The 18,677-nt window shown below is 40.0% G+C and overlaps 1 protein-coding gene across 5 annotated transcripts; it reads left to right on the plus strand.

Annotated features, from left to right (window-relative positions):
• The first annotated feature begins 3,134 nt into the window (after window positions 1-3,134).
• On the plus strand, window positions 3,135-18,201 carry LOC118232478 (dentin sialophosphoprotein-like). Of its 5 annotated transcripts, XM_035427507.1 has the most exons (7): window positions 4,291-4,775; window positions 5,374-5,434; window positions 8,393-8,458; window positions 8,529-8,657; window positions 9,252-9,432; window positions 10,321-10,682; window positions 12,519-18,201. In XM_035427507.1, the coding sequence occupies exons 4-7, from the start codon at window positions 8,535-8,537 to the stop codon at window positions 15,426-15,428; spliced, it is 3,576 nt and encodes a 1,191-aa protein (XP_035283398.1). In that variant the 5' UTR covers window positions 4,291-4,775; window positions 5,374-5,434; window positions 8,393-8,458; window positions 8,529-8,534; the 3' UTR covers window positions 15,429-18,201. The 5 variants fall into 5 exon arrangements, with proteins under 5 accessions (XP_035283397.1, XP_035283399.1, XP_035283398.1 ...); XM_035427508.1 differs by lacking the exons at window positions 4,291-4,775; window positions 5,374-5,434 and adding an exon at window positions 3,247-3,265; XM_035427506.1 differs by lacking the exons at window positions 4,291-4,775; window positions 5,374-5,434; window positions 8,393-8,458 and adding an exon at window positions 3,135-3,265.
• Window positions 18,202-18,677: the final 476 nt, after the last annotated feature.

Here is an 18,677-nt window from a genome sequence, read left to right on the forward strand (position 1 = left end):
TTTTGGACTCATCTGACAATAGCACTCTGACATAAAACTTGCTGTCAGTGCTGACAGCCACACTTTTAACATGATCAAGTTGCCATGGCGAGTCTGCCCTGCTGGACTGCTTGGCCCCCTCATCGCTGCTTGCAGCTATATTTATTTTACGGAATTTATAAGAGCATGTATTGAATTGAATGGCCAGTTTGGACAATTGAAAGTGTGAGCTGAAACTTTCCCTGCTCAACATTTGCGTCAGAAATGGATTGTCGTAAAGAGCAATGTAGACGCACACAAAAATTTAAAGTGTAGTTTGACCGATCTTTTTCAACGTGCAGATGACGTGACCGCAGTATCATACAGAGGTAGTTCTATTCACTGTGGTTTAAGGCGGGGTTGTGAGATAAATGGATTATAAATTATTGCAGGTGAGAATTCTGCTCATACAGGTTGGGTGACATCCCAACAAAATACAGGCTAAGATAGTTTTGCTCCACAAAAATTAAATATAGCTAAATGATATTGTTAAATGATACAAATACCTAAATATCAGCCTACAATAAAGGTATACCTACCTGTGAAACAAATAGGCCTACAATAGGCCAAAGACATGCAGTTAAACTCTGTATACTTCTTTGATTAAATGTCAGGTTGGTGTATGACCACATTCCCTTAAAGTTCAGCGAACTGGGGTTCTTTCACAGAAACGTTTTAAACAAAAAATAACTGTTCACATACTCACACATTTATGCATTCCATACAATTCAACACTTAACTGTTATTCATTTTTTATAACGATTGCGTCAGATAACTACAGAGCCCCCCAAGGCACCCATAGGTGAAAGAAATATCTCAGCATGGAGGCCCGTACTCTCGTTTTTGTGATCCGTACATTAAATTTTGCAATCCCTGCATTGGGTTTGTCAATGCGTATGGTCAGTTTTGCTATTTTTCCTCACCATCATGCTATAGGTCCATTATTTGGCCTGTTTTGTAATATTCGGCGATTGTACCCACCCCCTCCCCCCATGCCGTTATCCCCCGTAAACTATGCCCTTGCCTCAGCTGAATTAACCTGCCCTCTCTTCAGAGATGAAATACTAACACATTGTGACTTAACTTGACAACATTTGAATCTTAATCAGCAGAGGTTATCAGCATTAGCACTAACTTCATTCCAACTGAACGAGAAATTATGCAGTAGCCTATCTCAACTAACTGTCCAGAGGCAAGGGTGGCACGGTGGTGCATTATGCAAACACACACACACACACACAGACAAGGCAAATTTGATAATTGGTCACGGGTCGGAGAATTCTTGTAAGGCACTGTTGCTGTATTGTAAAGTTGTGAATGTGTTTCTACTGGCTACAGTACAAACCTGAAATGTTCCCATTAAATCAACAAACATGGTGGCACCCTAATTTAGGACCAAAATAAGTTGGATCTCATCCCTCTCCATCTTCTCCATTTACTCATTTCTCTCAATGCATGACTTCACCTTGATAGTTGACAACAGGGGTTGAACAGAAGCCTATTTAAATGTGGAATATTCCACAGCGTGGAACACATTCACTCCACAGACGTAGGCTTACACACTGCCATCTATTAGCTAAATGTGTCACAAAGTTCATAGAGAAAGTGAGGGAGGCCGTGGCTCATCTGTGTGGGATCAGCTCCCTGAAGTCTGTGTTTGGGTTTACCCACAAACACTGACATGCATCTGTGCTCTGCACAGATAGTGCTCCATTATGTAAAAACTAGCCCCTTATCTTTCAAACTGCCAAAGTCCTTTAACACAAAGAACATGCAGTCTATATGTGCAACATTCAACACTGTACAACCACAGTGGTTGTACTGTAGCAGCAAAATATTAGTACTCTGCTTGTTCACTTCACTGCAGTAGAGTACCAACCAAGAAATCAAAAGGGAGGAAGTATGATCTAGACAATTGGTCCTGGTACAGCATTCTTTTCTTGATAGTCTATCCAAAAACACATAGCATTATTGCAACCCACAATGTCCAAATAAGTCCATGCTTCCCTAACTTCATGCAATGTTTTAGGTTGCAAGTTTATTTATTTATTTATTTATTTATTTATTTATTTATTTATTGGGGGTGTGGTTAGTAGTTGTATACAATAAATCAGCCAAGTTTATTGTTCATATTACAGTTGGAGCACTATTGCCTCCGAGTATTAAACAATTCTTTAAAGTATGCTTAAACTTCACTTTTAAACGTATACTTCCAAATATATGTAATTAAGTTGTACTTTAGTGTACTTAAAAATGTATATTAAATTGCATATACTTAGTGATATTTTAGCGTACTTATAAAAAAAGTACACTTTATTTTTTATCACTGGATAGCATACTACTTTGCTGCAAGTGTACTTTAACTTCACTTGCCTAAGAGTGTATTGTAGGATACTTATGAAAAGTGCATTTTATTTTATTCCTGGTAAATTATAGTAATAGTACACTTAGTGAAAGTATACCTTATTTCACTAATTTTAAGTACTTTACATTAAATGCAAATACTTTAGTATCCTTTTGGAAAATGTACACTTTAATTTCAGGTTTCAATCCCAGCTGAGTGCTCTGCAATGGAGTGGTGACCTGTCCGGATCTGTTCCTGCCTCTTGCCCAATGCATGCTGCGATAGGCCCGACCACCTTTCAATTAGTATACATAAATGTACCTTAAGTTTGCAAAAAGTGTCCCAATTTAGTACACTTAACTACTAAATTAACACGTGTCCTAAAAAAATTTTTTTTTTAAGTGTACTGAAAGTATACTATTTTTTCGCTTTGGATGTCTTCTCTGCTATCCGGTCTCCCTAACTTTAATGATGTTACTGGAGAAGACCATGATGATGGGAGATAAAAGTAGTCGTCTGTGTGTAACGCAAGGCAATAAGCAAATGATCAAAATATACGATTTAAGAATATAAATTCTCATTGTACTGTATGTAGGCTACAAGTGAAATTTTAAACGTCCAGAAATTTGCATGATGAGTTTAAATTTCCTGCTTTCCACAACCGTCGCAGACAATTACATCGGTATGAACTGGACAGAAAACGACTTTCAATTGTGCAGTTATGACACTATATTACTAGTCCTTGCAGTAAGCCTACCTGCTGTACACAGTCGGTGCAACGTGACCAGCAGGACGTAGCGCACGGGAGGGCTGAGCTTATAAGAAAAGCGGACGAAGCGAAAGTAAAGAGGGCTGGACGAGAAGAGGGCACGGATTCCCTTGGCTTGTCCTTAGTTTTACAAGGTGAGAGACATCTACCGTATTTTATGTCGTTAAAGCTTTTTAAGATTGCATAGGAAACATTGAAATTGTAAAACAAGATGAATACGTATTTTCAATGAATCCACAAAGTTTTTCCTATTTATCTATTGCCAGAGTTTCTTGTCTGACAATTCTGTCATTTGTTTCGTAGTCCCCTATAAATTAAAGCAGTTCAGGTTTTACTCACTATAGCATGATCATGACCTTCGAAAAGGATCTCTGACTGAACTCGGATTGGCACTGGTTGATACTTTCTTTCAACCACTTTTTTGTTATTTTTCATTTTCTCTCATAATTTAACATGTAATTTAGACCGTTACAAACGACGCTATTGTTATTTTTGGGGTTTATCCACATTTCACACAAGTGTCGTTTTGAGGAAATAGTTTAATTCTTAAGCGTACATAAAAAGGAAGACCGTCTTATGTATTCAATTACACATTACCACGTGCAGAAACCAGTTTCAAATTTAATAATTGAGTTCACTAATTAGCTTTCTCAATTGTTTTTAAATGTGTGCGTTTTTGTTTGTGTGTTTGTTTGTTTGTTTTTTATTAAGAGATGGGCCTAATCATTGAGAGATGCGCTATGTAAAACCAATGTAAATGTGTAAAGATAATGTCCTTTAACCATTCAAAATACTCTGTCAACAAGCACGGAAGGACAGGTTTTCTGAGGCTGTAGTGACCTACAGGTGTAGAGGACGGTCAGTTAGCATATTAACTCGCATTGTTTTGTAGCTGGGATCCTGTTTCAGGATGTCCACGCCCACTTGTGCTTCTGTTCAGCTACCTATTCCTATCAGTATTGTGCAAAGAGTTGAATTATAATTTTTTGCCTTCATGTACACATTCATATTAAAGAACATGTCTGAAGAAGTGCTTGACAGTGGAAAAGAACCAGCTCACTAGAATCACGCTGACAGTACTGAGTACAGGAGTTCTCTTGTTAAACTTTGCTCCTTGGCACTGCTCAAGACTGGTTGCGCAGCTGCTTGTTCCTTTTGAGTGCTATTTAGGTGCATGAGGCCTGCTGTAGTGATTCAGAATGAGAGACATTTTAACCTAAACAAAACCCCTCTGTGCCTCTGTTGTTCTTCTGTTGGATGTGGGAGAGGCTGCTTGAAAGTGAGTGAAAACATCTGTAGAGGAAAAGGGCTGTAGAGTCAAACACAAACACTCATGTGCTGTTGGGATGGGGGACAATAAGGACAGCTATTCCCACAGAAGTGAAAGTGCAGTGTCTTCTGATTGTGGAATTCTCTAGCCTTTGCTGGTTCTGTTCCAGCTGAGGTCTCATTTAATTGGATGACTGACTTGATTGAATTCTGACCTTTATTAAAAGTTTCTGGAGAGTTATCTACCTGTTTTAAGAGCAGTTTTTTGCTCTTTGAGAGAAACACATCATTGAAGGTCATCAAGATAAGGGCTGCACTGATCCCCTGGACATTATTATGTGTAAAGAGATTATATTACGGAAGTACACGAATGTGGTAAAGTATGTTTCTCTTGCTGTGGAGGCTGATAAATGTTATGTTCTGTTGTGAAATCTCAAGCTCATTAATATTTATGCAGCTACTGGCAAGATCCCTGTTACTACTTAAATGTTCCATCAACATCTACTAAGTTACTAGTTGGATGTCTAGTAGTATTTCCATTATCTTATGGCTTTTTCCACTTATTTCAGTGTTAGTATGAGCAAGTAATCTCACCCAATCTTTTGACTATCCATTGAAGTTTTAATGACTCCCAGTAATATAATAATTACAATTCCAGAAGGTCACAAGGAATGTTTGTAGTCTGTGGGTCTGAGTATTTAAAGTATAACCCCCCTGCTGTAAATTCATTTCTGGTCTGTGTTTTACTACGCTACCTACTGAGGTCCGGCAAATCACTTGGCTACCCTGTTGGTCTCCTGAGCGCTGTATGACTTGTGCCTGCTGTTGAAGGACATTAGACAATCTACCAAGTTGACACCTTGCCTTCTTTAGGCCCAAGGGCGCCACTGCTCTGCAGCTGCCTGCATGATTTTCCATTAACTGGGTACCCGCCAGTTTATTTGGCTGCCCAAGCTGAAACTTCTCCCTGTAGGTGCTTGGCGAGTGGGTTGCTGCTTGCTTGCTGGCTGCTGTGCTGCCAGGATTTTTGCACAGTGAGTTCTCAAGCTTTCTCCTTGTGTTGATTCTCTGTTTGGAGTTGTTGTTTGCTTGTGTGTACCAAATTCATAATTTGGTTCAGTGTCCATTGTCTGCCAAATTAGTTAGACCTGCTGTCTGAGTTTTTTGCTCTTTGTTTTTTGTTGTGATCAGATTAGCATGAATCTGGTCATTTTTCTCCTCTAACTTTGTAGTCTGCTAAATCATGACTCTGTGACTTAGTTTGGTTATCGGACTTGGATTCCTTCTAGCTCACCTCCTCTCTGGTGGCTCATGCTATGTCTGGTTAGTGTATGGTAGCAATCTATCGGTAAATGAAACATGAATTCCAGCTTATTTTCTCATTAGCATATATCAAGCACAATATGTTGTCTTTCTGAAGCTAACAAATTTACAAGGTTTGTGCATTGCATGTTTGACTGCCCCCTTCCTCTTGTGCCTCCGAAATCTTTTGCTTGCACAGTCTGAGTCCAGTGTCTCTAATGATATGACTGGTGCTTACATGGTCTAGACTTCTAATTGTTCTTTGGCTTTTAGTTTCTCAGAATATTAAGACGAATCCTGGGCCTGTTACTGATTTTGGTGTTCTGTCCACACCTGCTAATTTTAAGATAAGAAATGGAAAAATGGTATTGGTCTCCTGCACAAGAATGTGAGACGTCTCATTCCTAAATTGGGTCTTATTAATGTTTGGGTCCGTATATGGTTATAATGTCTTTAGGCCAGTCAGACCTAAAAAGGAGGGAGAGTTGCTATAAATGTAAATTCTAAATTTAATGCTATGATGATAAAATATACAAAGATACCAAAGCAGTTTGTTTCTTTCTGTTAAAATTAATTAAACTAATAACTCTCATTTCACTGTGTTAGGCTGTTATAGCACTCCTTCAGCTTCAACAGGTGCAGTTTTGTCCTTGCCTGATTTATTGGCTGAGTTTAATGATAAGGTGTTTGTGTTCATGGGTGATTTAAACTGGGATTGGCTAACCCCTGTTTCTGATCCCGTCAAAAGGTTGAACTTTTGTGATTTAATTTAATCATGGCAAATTTGAAACAGTATCTTCTGTCAGTGCTTAGCGATGCTTGGTGTAAACTGGTCTTTATGAAGAAAGGCACCTGCATTGATGCAGTTGGTTGGAGTAGAAAATGATCATTTTGCATCTGAACAATGTTTGGAAAGATTTTCTTGTCTCTGCCTTGCTTGGGGTCAACCTCTAGCTGGTTCTAAGAAATATGGCTTTTTTCAGAATATTTAGCTGTTTCTCACAACTTTTTGGAATGCTTTGATGCATTTTATATTTGTTTTGACTGTGCGGTGTGTCTGCCAACTCAGTGTTTAGCATTCATTTTTTATTTTACATTTCATGTATTCTGATTTCTCTAATCTCAAACCAGTAGATAATTTCAATGAGGCTTTAGCCATGTTCTGTCATTAACATGAGCTATGCCACTAAACTCTTGTCACATAAACCCTGAGCTGCACCAGGATTGCAGTATTTGGTGAGATTTCCATCTCACAGAAATTGAAGTACTGGGGATTGTACAGCACAGCTGAATGCCAACTACCACAATTCATTTCACATGGTTCGGGTGGGAGTTTTATTTGGTGGGCCTGAACCTTGCTCCATTATTGTTATCCTTAGAAGTTCTCTTGTAGCACAACTTTTTGATTGGACAATGCTTAAATCTTTTAAACAACTGCCACAAGTTTGTTTTGGACATATGCAACTTCTATATTAACCTATATAATAGAATTCTTAGAATAGAATTTCTTTATTGTCATTGTACTGGTGTGTACAACAAAATTCAGGCGCACTGCCTGAGCGGAGCTCAAATATACAAGATAAAACAAGGTAATACAAATATAGAAGATAAAAAAAGGAATAATAAAAACTCTACATACAGCTCACACTCGTGCACTCACGTGCACACACTCTGACACACATGCACACAAATTCACACGCGCATACCCATTATGCCTACTTATGCACAGAGTACCTGACTGCACAGAATAAATATCAGTATTGCACAGAATAAATATAAGTATTGCACAAATAAATATGAATATGAATAAATATTGGTATTGTACAGTATAAATATTGTCTATGGGGGGCGTACTTTCAGTGCAGAGTTCAGTGTGGTGATGGCTTTGGGGTAGAAACTGTTCGTTAATCTTGTGGTGCGCGCTTTGACGGACCTGTAGCGCTTTCCTGAGGGCAGAAGGACGAACAAGTGATGGGCGGGGTGATATGGGTCCTTTAAGATGCAGGATGCCTTCACGCAGGCAACGGGAGCTATAGATGTCTTCCAGGGCAGGCAGATGTGTGTTGGTGATCTTCTGTGCTGTGTTGATGACTCTCTGCAGAGCCTTCTTGTCAGCCGCAGAACTGTTGCCATACCACACTAGGATCCCATGTGTCAGGACACTCTTAATGGAGCAGCGGTAGAAGGACACTAGCAGCTGTTGTGGCAGGTTGACTTTCCTGAGTGTTCTTGGGAAGTAAAGCCACTGTTGTGCCTTCTTAACCAGAGAGTTTATGTTGGTTGTCCACGTGAGATCTTCTGAAATGTGGGTGCCCAGTGTTAACGTGTGCATACGTGGCACTCAATAATAAATAAGCTAAAAGAATACTAATTATAGTATGCTAACTATAGTATGTGTGCATGCATTAAAGCTATACAAATAAATAACAATATTTAAGAAGTTCATCTACTGTATATGTAAGTATAGTATAGATGTAATTTCTTTTGAAACTTCAGTATAGAGGTAAATGATGAGCCAACATGTATTGGTTCATGTTTTGTCAGTAAACTACATGTGGACCAGTGTTCATTAAAATAATTTTTAGGTTTATATCTCTCTCTCTTTCTCTGTATTCTGTTCAGCCTACAGGTTATGAAAACACATGCATCTTTGGGGACTTCTAAATACCAAGCTTCCTTTTTTCTATAAGGCCCTATCTGTCTGGGGGAGAAACCATTGAATACAACATGCCTGAATAGATTGGACACATTTACAGGTGGATTATGCACTCTTATTTAGTGTCTCTATTTTTTGCTCATGTGTAACATTCAATATCATTTGTGCAGCTCGAAATGGAGGACGCAGAAGACAAATTTTTCAATGGCTACCTGAGGCGCAATATGGCAAAGATTGTGACTACAGTCAAAGTGAGAGAGCTTGTGCCGCATCTTCCTAGCCTCACGCAGTCAGACCGGGTAGGTACTCTGCAAATGACCACCAATGTTCCAGGTACCAGTCAGATAGTCAGTTCCAGCATTACCACTGCGATTGAGTGTTGATAGACTAGCTATGGATGTTCTTCAACCATGCCCCCTTCGTGCATATTCATAATCAATTCAACAAATCACACCATTATGTGCTTCAGTTTATTTCTTGTTCAGCACTATTTGGTCTGTTCTCTACAATCCAAGCTATGTTGTACTTTAAACAAGTGATCAGAATGTAGTTCCTTGTTGAAGGCTATGACACAATAATTGGAAAATCTAAAACCTGCCACCTAAAGGTTTGTTTTGGCACTTTTATTGCTTTCGTTTTTCTTTGCATCAATTAATGAAAATGTGTGTAGTACTGTAACTTATTATTTACAAGTTTTTCTAAGATATTTCAAAACATGAAGAATTATGGGGGCAATTAAAAAACAAAAATTACGGGTAAAGTGCACAGCACTAACTATTCAATTTGATTGAGTTTACAATAATTTATTTGAACAGATCTTCTTATTTTAACTTCTCTAAGTTCTGTACATGAACAGTGTCACAGTGCCATTGGTGCATATCTGTATCTTGAAGGAGAATATTGAGGCCAAGCGGGAAAGCACAGGCAACTACAATGCCATGCAGCTGCTCCTCAGCAGCCTGAGACACAAGGATAACTGGCTGGAGGAATTCATCTCTGCCCTAAAGACATGTGAGCACAGTGGCTTTGCCAGCCAAATCCAGGAAGAGTACAAGTCTCTGAAAATCCAGCCCAGTAAGTCCCTGTTTACTGCAGTGTGCTCCGGCTCTTCCAGAGTAATTTCATTGATGCAAAACACAAGCAAGGCTATGTCCAAGTTTCAAGCGCAAACACTGAAATTTTAATGATTGAAATATTCTCCCTCTCTCTCTCTCTCTCTCTCTCTCTCTCTCTCTCTCTGCTGTGTTCTGTTCGGGGAGACATTTATGATATAATTTGTGTTTTGTTTTTATTTATTTTTTCTTTCATATGTTTGTTGAGCCATTAACTGTAATTTTTTTTGCCTTTTTTGCTTTTTTGTGCTTGCCTTTTAGGTTGGTTAATGTTCTAGTGTTTCCTTTTGGTTTTCTTGCAATGTATTCTGCCTTCCTCCCAAAATATGGCTTGCCAATTTAGTCTAATCTGACCAAAAAACAACACGTAAATGCTTTTTTTTTTCAAATTTGAACCGTTTGAACCGTTAAATTTAAATTTGAACCGTTTCTTGCCATTTCCACACCAGGACAGGGTGGCATTTGAGCCTGATCTAGGCAGTGACTGTGTGTTACAATACACCTACCTTCACCCTTAGATGTGACAAGATTAAGGCTATTCAAATGATTTTTTATTCACTTCTAAAGCAATCCTTGAGTTGTTTAGTGCACAAAGACTATTTGTGCACTATTCAACCGTGTGTGGTTTTGATAACCATATATACATTTTGGCTTTGACAGAGTGAAGTAAGTTGTGCAAATCAGTAAAAATGTATTCCTATTAAAACTGTAATTATTTCAAACTCTGATGCAATAAATTGTGAAACTGGGCAGGTGTCTGAATACATTAGCAAGGTAATGTATATAAAACCCTTATTTATAAATGAGAATGATTTGGCATATCAAGTGTGAGTCTCCTCTTCTCCTGTAGATGTCAGTGCTCTTGCTCCCATGGCCCCTATGTCTGGTGGAACCCTTCAGCCTCCGCTCGACCTCAGCACCGTCTCAACCCCTAAAATGGATGAGGCCGTAGATGTGGCCTTATCCCTTCCCCCTGAGGCTGCCCCTGGTGATGTAGTCTCATCCCAGAGCCCCGCAGAACCCGCTGCCTCTGTGCAAACCCATACTACTGAGGACATTGGAGCTGTGACCCCAACATCTCACATCTCCTCACCTGCAGTACCTTCTCCAAGCCCTCAGGTGCCAGCAGTGGAACCAATTCAGGATGCCAATCCAAAACTACAAAGTGCCTCTGATAAATCCGCTGACACCTCCAAGTCAAGTGTTGGTCAGGCAAGCTTATTCCTTTCCTTTTCAAAAATCATAATGTTTGTGGTCCAGTTGGGTAGTTTTGGAAAGTAACTGAATGAAAGAAATAAATCCAAACTTCAAAACATGTAAATTACTCTAGATCAAAAAATCTTGAATGGCAAGAAAGCAAGAAAGGATGCAGTAATAACAATAATCATAGGCAAATCATCAAGCAAAATTTAACGAATCATCAGTAGTCTCATACTGCATGATCGTTTCAAGGAAAATTTCTCCTAAATTTAATATCTTTGAATTTTCTTTATTTCTGTATTACTGAAGGGTTATAAACATGCGATGCATGATGCTAGCATGTGCCATTAAAGATTGTATTATTAAAGCAGTTGACCATTCCTTGAAATAAAAATGAACTTTAAAGTAACTGTAGATTTATTACATTTTTGTTTTAGTAGTATCTGTATAAATTATATTACAAATTGGTTTGTCCTATGTTACCTTCTCTGCAACAAGCTAGAATATTAAGCTAGAATCATATATATTTTTTATGCTTGACATGTTACCATAACGTGGTCACTGAAGGTGCTGTCTTGTACTGTAACAAGTTGTTTGTCACGAGAGATGTCCTGTGTAAAAAATTGAGTTTGTTTACCAAAAATCGTTGGTCTTTTAAAATTTTATAGCTGATTATTTTCTGCCTGTGCAAGGGAATGCTATATTGTAGGATGCTTGTTGGCATGGGATTTTAAGGTCTGGTCTTGTTTTTCCCTCAACTTTGTTGTGTACATCTCGGCCGTACAATTTGAATTCAGTTATTTCCTCTTAATTAGGGCTAATGAGTTCTGCCTGTCACAAGCATATGCACACTTTATAGGGAGGGGTGTTGCATTGTTGGTTTGGCTTTATGTGAAGCCTGTGCTCTCTTTGTTATGTACTTAGTCTTGCTGTGATATTGATTTAAAAAAGAAAAACACCTTTTCATAATTCTGTTTTTTTAATTTTTTGGACTTATAAGGCGGTGGAGTTGTAATAGTTCAGACGATGCCTGTATTGTAATTAGGAGTGCAGTAATGTCATAGGATAGCTCCAAGGAGTGCTAGAGCGGGGCGTAGTGCGTGTGGAAAATGTATTCCTGAAAAACCTACCTAGTCAGCCTACCCCCTTTTTCACAGTCCTCCTACGCCACTGATCTGGACAGATAACCGTCTATCAAGCTAGCTAGTGACTGGTTAGATTGTTACATAACTACTTACAAAAAGTTATATACTTGTTAGAAAGTTTCCCAAATATTTTAAGACTGGTGATATATGGTTTGTTTTCTGACTCCAAGAAGCTGCTGCTCTCAGGGCCAATCATAGCAGCACCCTCATCTCTTCTTGTGTTGCCATGACTTCAGATTTTCCACATAAACGAAGGTGTCAGTGCTATCTGAAGCCACTGTGAATTTTTATTGTCTTTCACACTCTTACACTTTCCTACCAATGCACTCTGGCCTAGGGGACTTATGTCCTCATCGAAATCATATATTAAATCCTATTCTTCCTCAGAGAGTAGGGGTATGTGCCTGAAGGAAAACATTTGAATTATTTACCCATTTCATGCTCTAAATGCACGTTGCTTTTTAGGAATTTACTGGCTCTTCAGAGTTGGTGTGGTTGCCCCAGTGGTGCATATATAGACAGATATCTCAAAACTTAGTGTTTAAAATGTTTGTTTAAAATGATTTTTCACCATATTATCATTGGACATACTGAATTAATGTCAAAAACAAGTTCCCTTGTAAAATAGTGTACTGTACAACCAAGTAGTGCATTCAAAAATGAACTGTCATTAATCCATAACTTTGCATCTATACTCTTAAAGGTTTTGGCACAAGGTCTGCATTTAAGTCCAGTGTTGGGGAGTCCAACTGAGGAAGTAGCTGGAGTCATGGCTTCTTTGACTGAACAAGATGTCACAGATGGCCTCATCTCTCCGTCCTGTGTGGGAAGAGCCTCAGCAGGTGAAGAAGTGTGCTCCAACAAGCCAGTGCTGCTGACCTCCATCCACAGTGTCCAGGTGCACCAGCCCTTCGACAGCCCGTCTACCTTTCCACCTATCCCAGATCAGGGTGCATACTCTGATGACACTGTCAACCTGGAGTGTAGCTCCAGCTTGTCACACCACACTTCTGAAAGTGTCAATACAGAGAATATAGCCCTCAGTGATGCAAAGAAGGTTTCTCCTGGTGATGCAGAGAACGTAACCCTCTGTGATGCAAGGAAAGTAGACACTGGTGAGGAAAGCAGCATAGCCCTTAGTGATACAGAGAAGGGGGCTTCTGGTGATGCAGAGAGCTTAGTCCTCAGTGAAGCGGAGAATGTGGCCCCTGGTGATGCAGAGAGTATAGTCCTCAGTGATGCAGAAAAGGTTGGCCTTAGTCAGCCAAGTGGTGTAACGCTTAGTGACACAGAGATGGTGGTCCCTGGTGACACACAGAACGTTGCCCAAGGTGATGCAGAAAGTGAACCCTTCAGCGAGATTAATGCAGCAAGAGTTGCCCCTGAGGAATTTAAGAATGTAGCACTCTGTGATCCAGAGAGGGTTGCCCCTGGTGATGTAGAAAGTGAAGCCCTCTCTGATGCAGAGAGAGTTGCCCCCGGCTATGCAAAAGGTGTAACTTTCAGTGAAAAAGAGATTGTTACCCCTCATGATGTAGAGGGTGTATTTTCTGGTGAGAAAAGTGCAACTGGAACTGCTGTAGAAAGTTTTCAGCCTGAGAATAAGAACACTGTTATCCCTAGTAATGAAGATGGCATTGGTGACGCTGACAGCACTACCCCTGAAAATCGACAGAATGTTGTCTCTGACAAGGACAAAGTTGTCATTGTTAATGCAGAGAGCTTAGTAAGTGAAAACGCAGAAGCTGTTCCTTGTGATAAATTAGAGGGCAGTTCCCTTGAACACCCAGAGAGCAGAGCTGAAAAAAATTATTGTTACTCTGCCCACCCTGACATCACCACATCCAGCCACAATCCAGAGAGTGTGATCCATGACATTGTAGGACCCAGCAACACACAGAATAGAGCTGCAGACATCATGGAGAATACTGCCCCCGATAGCATAGAGAGTGCTCCCTTCATAGCCCTGGAGCCCACAGATCCCCACCTACCCCAAAATGTGTTGAAGGAGAATGACTGTGGCATAGCCCAACAGGAGATCAGCTCACCCGATGCCCCCTCCTCCAACCACAACTCAGAGAGCTTTTTCCCTGGTGAGGCAGATAATGGGGTGTCTGGTGAGGGGGATAGCGGGGCCCCTGATGGGAGAGACAGTGTGGACCAGGTTGATTCAGAGAGTGGGGGCCCTGCTGAAGGACACAGTGAAGCCTCTTGTGATGAGGACAATGGTGACACAGAGAGTGAGGCCCCTGGTGAGGAGGACAATGGGGCCTCAGGTAATGTAGATGATGGGGCCCCTGGTGGTAGGGACAACGGGGCCTCGGGTGACAAAGACGGTGGGGCCTCTGGAGGTAGTGGGCCACCAGGAGGTACAGACTGTGGGGCCCCTGGAAATGGAGATAGTGGGACATCTGGGGAGGGAGACAGTGGGTCCTCTAAGAAGGGAGACAGTGGTGACCCTGGAGAGAAAGATAATGGGGCCCCTGGGGATGGAGGTAGTTACACTACTAGAGAAGCTGACAGTGGTGGACCTCAAGGGGAAGACAATGGAGAATCTGCAAATAGAGACAGTGGAGTCCCAGGAACAAGTGACAGCATGATTCCAGGTGAAGGAAAAAGTGGGGGACCTGGAGAAGGTGACAATGTGATCCCTGGAGAAGGAGAAAGTAGGGAACCAGAAGTGAGAAACATTCGGGGCCCTGGAGAAGGAGAAATTGGGGGACCTGCTGGGGGAGACAGTGACACACCAGGTGGCATAGTCAGTAGGGTTCCTAATGAGGTGTGCATTGTAGTCCCCAGCTGTACAGAGCTGCCTGAAAATAATACAGAAGGGAATCAGGACTCCAACCATCTTGAGGCTAATTTGCCTGCCTCCTTGTCCAACCACATCCCAAAGAGCATTGTTCCCAGCGATGTGGAGAGTGCAACTGAGTCAACACACAAAGAGCTGACGGATAATCCGTATAACTCTACTCACCTTGAGATCAGCTTACCCACCTCTGCTTTGTCCAACTACAGCCCAGAGACATTTAGCTCCAAAGACGTAGAAGGTAGAATTTCTGGAAATACAGAGCCACTCCACCTTGAGACAGAGGAAAACCACTGTGACGCCTTCCACCTTAAGATTGGATTGAGTTCTGAAGAATCATTCTTCCCCAATGCAGACAGTGCATCCCCCAACAACATGGGTAGCCAGAGCCCTGGTGACACAACCTCCAACAAGGAGACAGTAGAGAACCACCGCAGCTCCACTCACTTGACCATCAATTTGACCTCTCCTGCCTCACTGAACAAAAAGCCAGACAGTGCTGCCTACGTTGATATGGAATCACACATCCACAAGCCAACAAAGAACCACTGCAGTGCTCCCTGCTGTGACATCACTGATGAGCAAGATGTGGACAAGAAGAAGCTCTGCATGTCTGAAGATCTGGCTCCCCAGAATCACACTGTGTCTGGTGAAACAGCAGTGGGTGTTATCACAGAGAAGAAGCTAGAGGCTTTTCCAGAGCAGGGTCAGCTAAACCAACGCAGCCCACTGGGAAACTACTATGTCCCTGCTGCTGTGGTTGGAGTGGTTGCCGCAGCCATGCTGTGGCAACTGAAGAAGTAGTGGTAACTGCTGTTAAACACATGCTTATTCTCTATTCTCTATAAAGCACTTCAGAACCAGCTAAAAGAGTAACTTCAAGAAGGACTGGGACCAAACTCAAACTCAAGTGAGGCCATGTGCACAAAATGGCCTAAAACACCTAGCATAGGGCAACTCCTAGAGGGCCATAGTGTACAGGCTGCGATTCCAGCCAGGCATAATTCCTCCCTGATCTAATTAATTGCTTGGCTTAGTTTCCCTCCCCAGTACTCTGGTTTAGCTGTTTTAAGTAGAGTTGGAAAGCCTGCTGGGATGCAGTCCTGCAAGTCATGAGCTGAACTGAATACCTCTGAATACAGTTAGCATTCCCACCCTTCAGCCAGTCCCCATAGGAGCTGGACCCCCTGGGATGCAGTCACAGAAACTTTTTGCATGGGGCCTGATCCTGGTTTGATATACACACAGTCAACTGATATTTCAAGTGTGTTATTCCCTACACATTCTGGCTTGTGTGACTTCAGTGGGGACACGACTGATGCACACGTGAGGTGGAGACTCACTGAAAAGAAGCTGTCCCATTGACATTAACTCAAGTGAATCCTGGCTTGAGATTAGCATGACTTTTATCTGGTTTTATCTAAACACTCTTTGCACACAGGAAAAGATGCAATTGGTGCAATCTATCAACTAACATGTGAAATTACAGCTCCGTGGTTTTTTTCCATATAGGCAACAATGGTTTTACATACAATTCAGACAAAAAGATTCAAGTCGTGCCATTTTATTGAAACTTTTATGTTCAAATTACTAATATTAAGATAAGTTCATAATGACATACACATTTTAATAAATAATTTTAATGTCACCAACTAGTACCAAATAGCCCTTTTGTGGCTATTACCTCTTTTCCCTCTTTGACACCATATATTGTGCTTACTGCAGAATTAACTAGCCATTTACTTTTTATGTGGATATATTGCAGTTGAGTAAGGGTAGGGTTTATTGCATAATTCTGCCAACATCTAATGTGCATGCTATTTAATCATACGTTTTTTAAATACGTATGACACAGTGTCGGAGAACATAATAGGTGAGAAAAGAAATGCTTACACTGGAAAACACTAAAAGTCTTTACAGTAATACAATAGAAAATAAAACTTCCAGGGTAAAAGTGAGTCCACTTCCAGAGTGGTCCACTTTTGTAAGTTGCATTAGTTAAAAGTATCTGCTAAACAACTAAATTGTTAATTATAATTGGCCCATTAGAAACTAGTCTATTGAGCAGGAAGTGGTCCCCCATGATGTACATATCTGTACTTATCACCCATATTTAGTTTCTATTTGACCATTGTAATGAGAATGTATATTTCTGGCTTTACCCATAGAAGGCTTTTGTGCAGGCAAATTGATTGTTTCCTTGAATTACCCTGGAACCTGGAATCAAACAATGACAATATAGTCTCATTTTGATTATACATATATACATATATAATTGTGATATCACTGATGAATCATTCTATATAAAATACAAACATTTGATTGAACCCATTTGTAGTTACAAAACATTTCCTGATGGTACCAGTCTAGATTTTTTACCTCTTTGTGAGTAAATTGACCCGGAGAAAAGTGCACTTTCCAAGTCGGTCTGAATGTGCATATCTCAGTCTTCAATGACACACATGCTCATGCTCCTCTCCATGTGTGCATTCTGCTCTCCTCACAAGCTCCCTTTAAGCACAAAACTCTGAATGTGCTTAAACTATTATGGTTTGCAATTTCAGAATTATGTAGACTTTGAATGCTTATCACGTCTCAATAAGCCCAGTAATACATTGGATTCCAACACTGCAATATCAGAATGTCTTCCACTTATTAATTTTGAATGTAGCTGTAAAAACCTTCCTGTAATTGCAATCATGGAAAGCATATTGGCAGTTCATTTGGTCAATACTGCTATAGTTGTTGATTACATTGTTACTTATAATTTACTCAGTGATCGATTGTGATGATGATAAATATCACAATTAATTATTAAGCAGTTTTTTGTGATCATATGTACATATTAAACTTTTAAACTATTGCATGTTAGACCTTAAAATCATTTGTGATTATGTAAAAAGAAAATGGTATTAAACTAATGGAATATGAATAGAATCAATAGTAACACAGAATATCTACAGGGTAAATGTAGTTTAAGACTGGCCTAGTGGTTTATCTTGTTACTTGTTTTACTTATTTAAAAAATCAATAAATTGTAGTGTGCATATATCAGTGAGAAATGAAATTCTGTCATGTTTGTGTACTTTTAATTAAATCTTTTATGAAAATGACTGACAAATTAAGAAAATCCCCTCTAGGATTAGTTTAACGTAGTGTATAGAAGCAAAGACAGATATATTCTATATCTACTTGTACATATTTTTAAAAATGTATAGTACTTAGTATTTTTCCTTACAAACTGTCTCATGGAATGTATAATCATATATAGGGGTACAGCAACATACACAGTGTGAAGGGTTAATGACCAAACAGAACGGATAATCCACTGTTGCTGTGGCATTAGTGTAAACACGAGGGACATTTCATATGTTGTCAAGGAGTCTTTGTACCAGTCCCTACATCCCTTGGGCAACCTTGACCTTTAATTTCTGATAGTTCCTCTGCATTTATTTTCTGTGTCCATAGTCCTGCCACCTTCCTTATTTTATAATGTACTATCAATAATTTGCTTCTGAAATAACTTCAATGATGAGATCAAAACACATCAAAAATAAAATCCACATGTTCTGAATGAGTTCCGACTGTTGTATGCTATTCTTGTTTTTGTGTCATTTGTGTCTGTGTTGTATCAGTTTCTTTTGCAGACCTATAACCTTGAGATATTCAGCACAAATCTTCTTTGGCATAACACATCCAATGTGTAATTCCAAGCAACTAAGGCCAATATGCAGGCAAATACATGGAACTGCTCACTGACATAAAATTAAGCTGTGATCCTGTGAAGTGTTCAGTTTTCCAAATTTAACTACACCACAAAAATGTCGTTGTTTATTTAAGAATACAATAAAGTACTGTATATCTTACAAAATACAATGGCCTTCCACTACAAAGGTGCCCCATTCTGCTATGCCCATTTAACTGATGCAGTGTGTCGATAAAATACTTTTAGTACTTGTTCATCTGGGGTTTTTCCCACAGCACTTTTGGGTTAAATCACTCTTCTCAATAATATGTTGATCCCAACAAGGCCGACTGTAGAAGGCATAAAAT

This window comes from Anguilla anguilla, chromosome 7, assembly GCF_013347855.1.
Source record: "Anguilla anguilla isolate fAngAng1 chromosome 7, fAngAng1.pri, whole genome shotgun sequence".
Lineage (NCBI taxonomy): Eukaryota > Metazoa > Chordata > Actinopteri > Anguilliformes > Anguillidae > Anguilla > Anguilla anguilla.

Bases quoted from the DNA above. Each gene is read 5' to 3' on its own strand.
- LOC118232478 (XM_035427506.1), top strand. From the start codon at position 8,535: ATGGAGGACGCAGAAGACAAATTTTTCAATGGCTACCTGAGGCGCAAT. The intron at 8,658-9,251 runs GTAGGTACTCTG...TGTATCTTGAAG, and splicing joins GCCTCACGCAGTCAGACCGG to GAGAATATTGAGGCCAAGCG. The intron at 9,433-10,320 runs GTAAGTCCCTGT...CTTCTCCTGTAG, and splicing joins GTCTCTGAAAATCCAGCCCA to ATGTCAGTGCTCTTGCTCCC.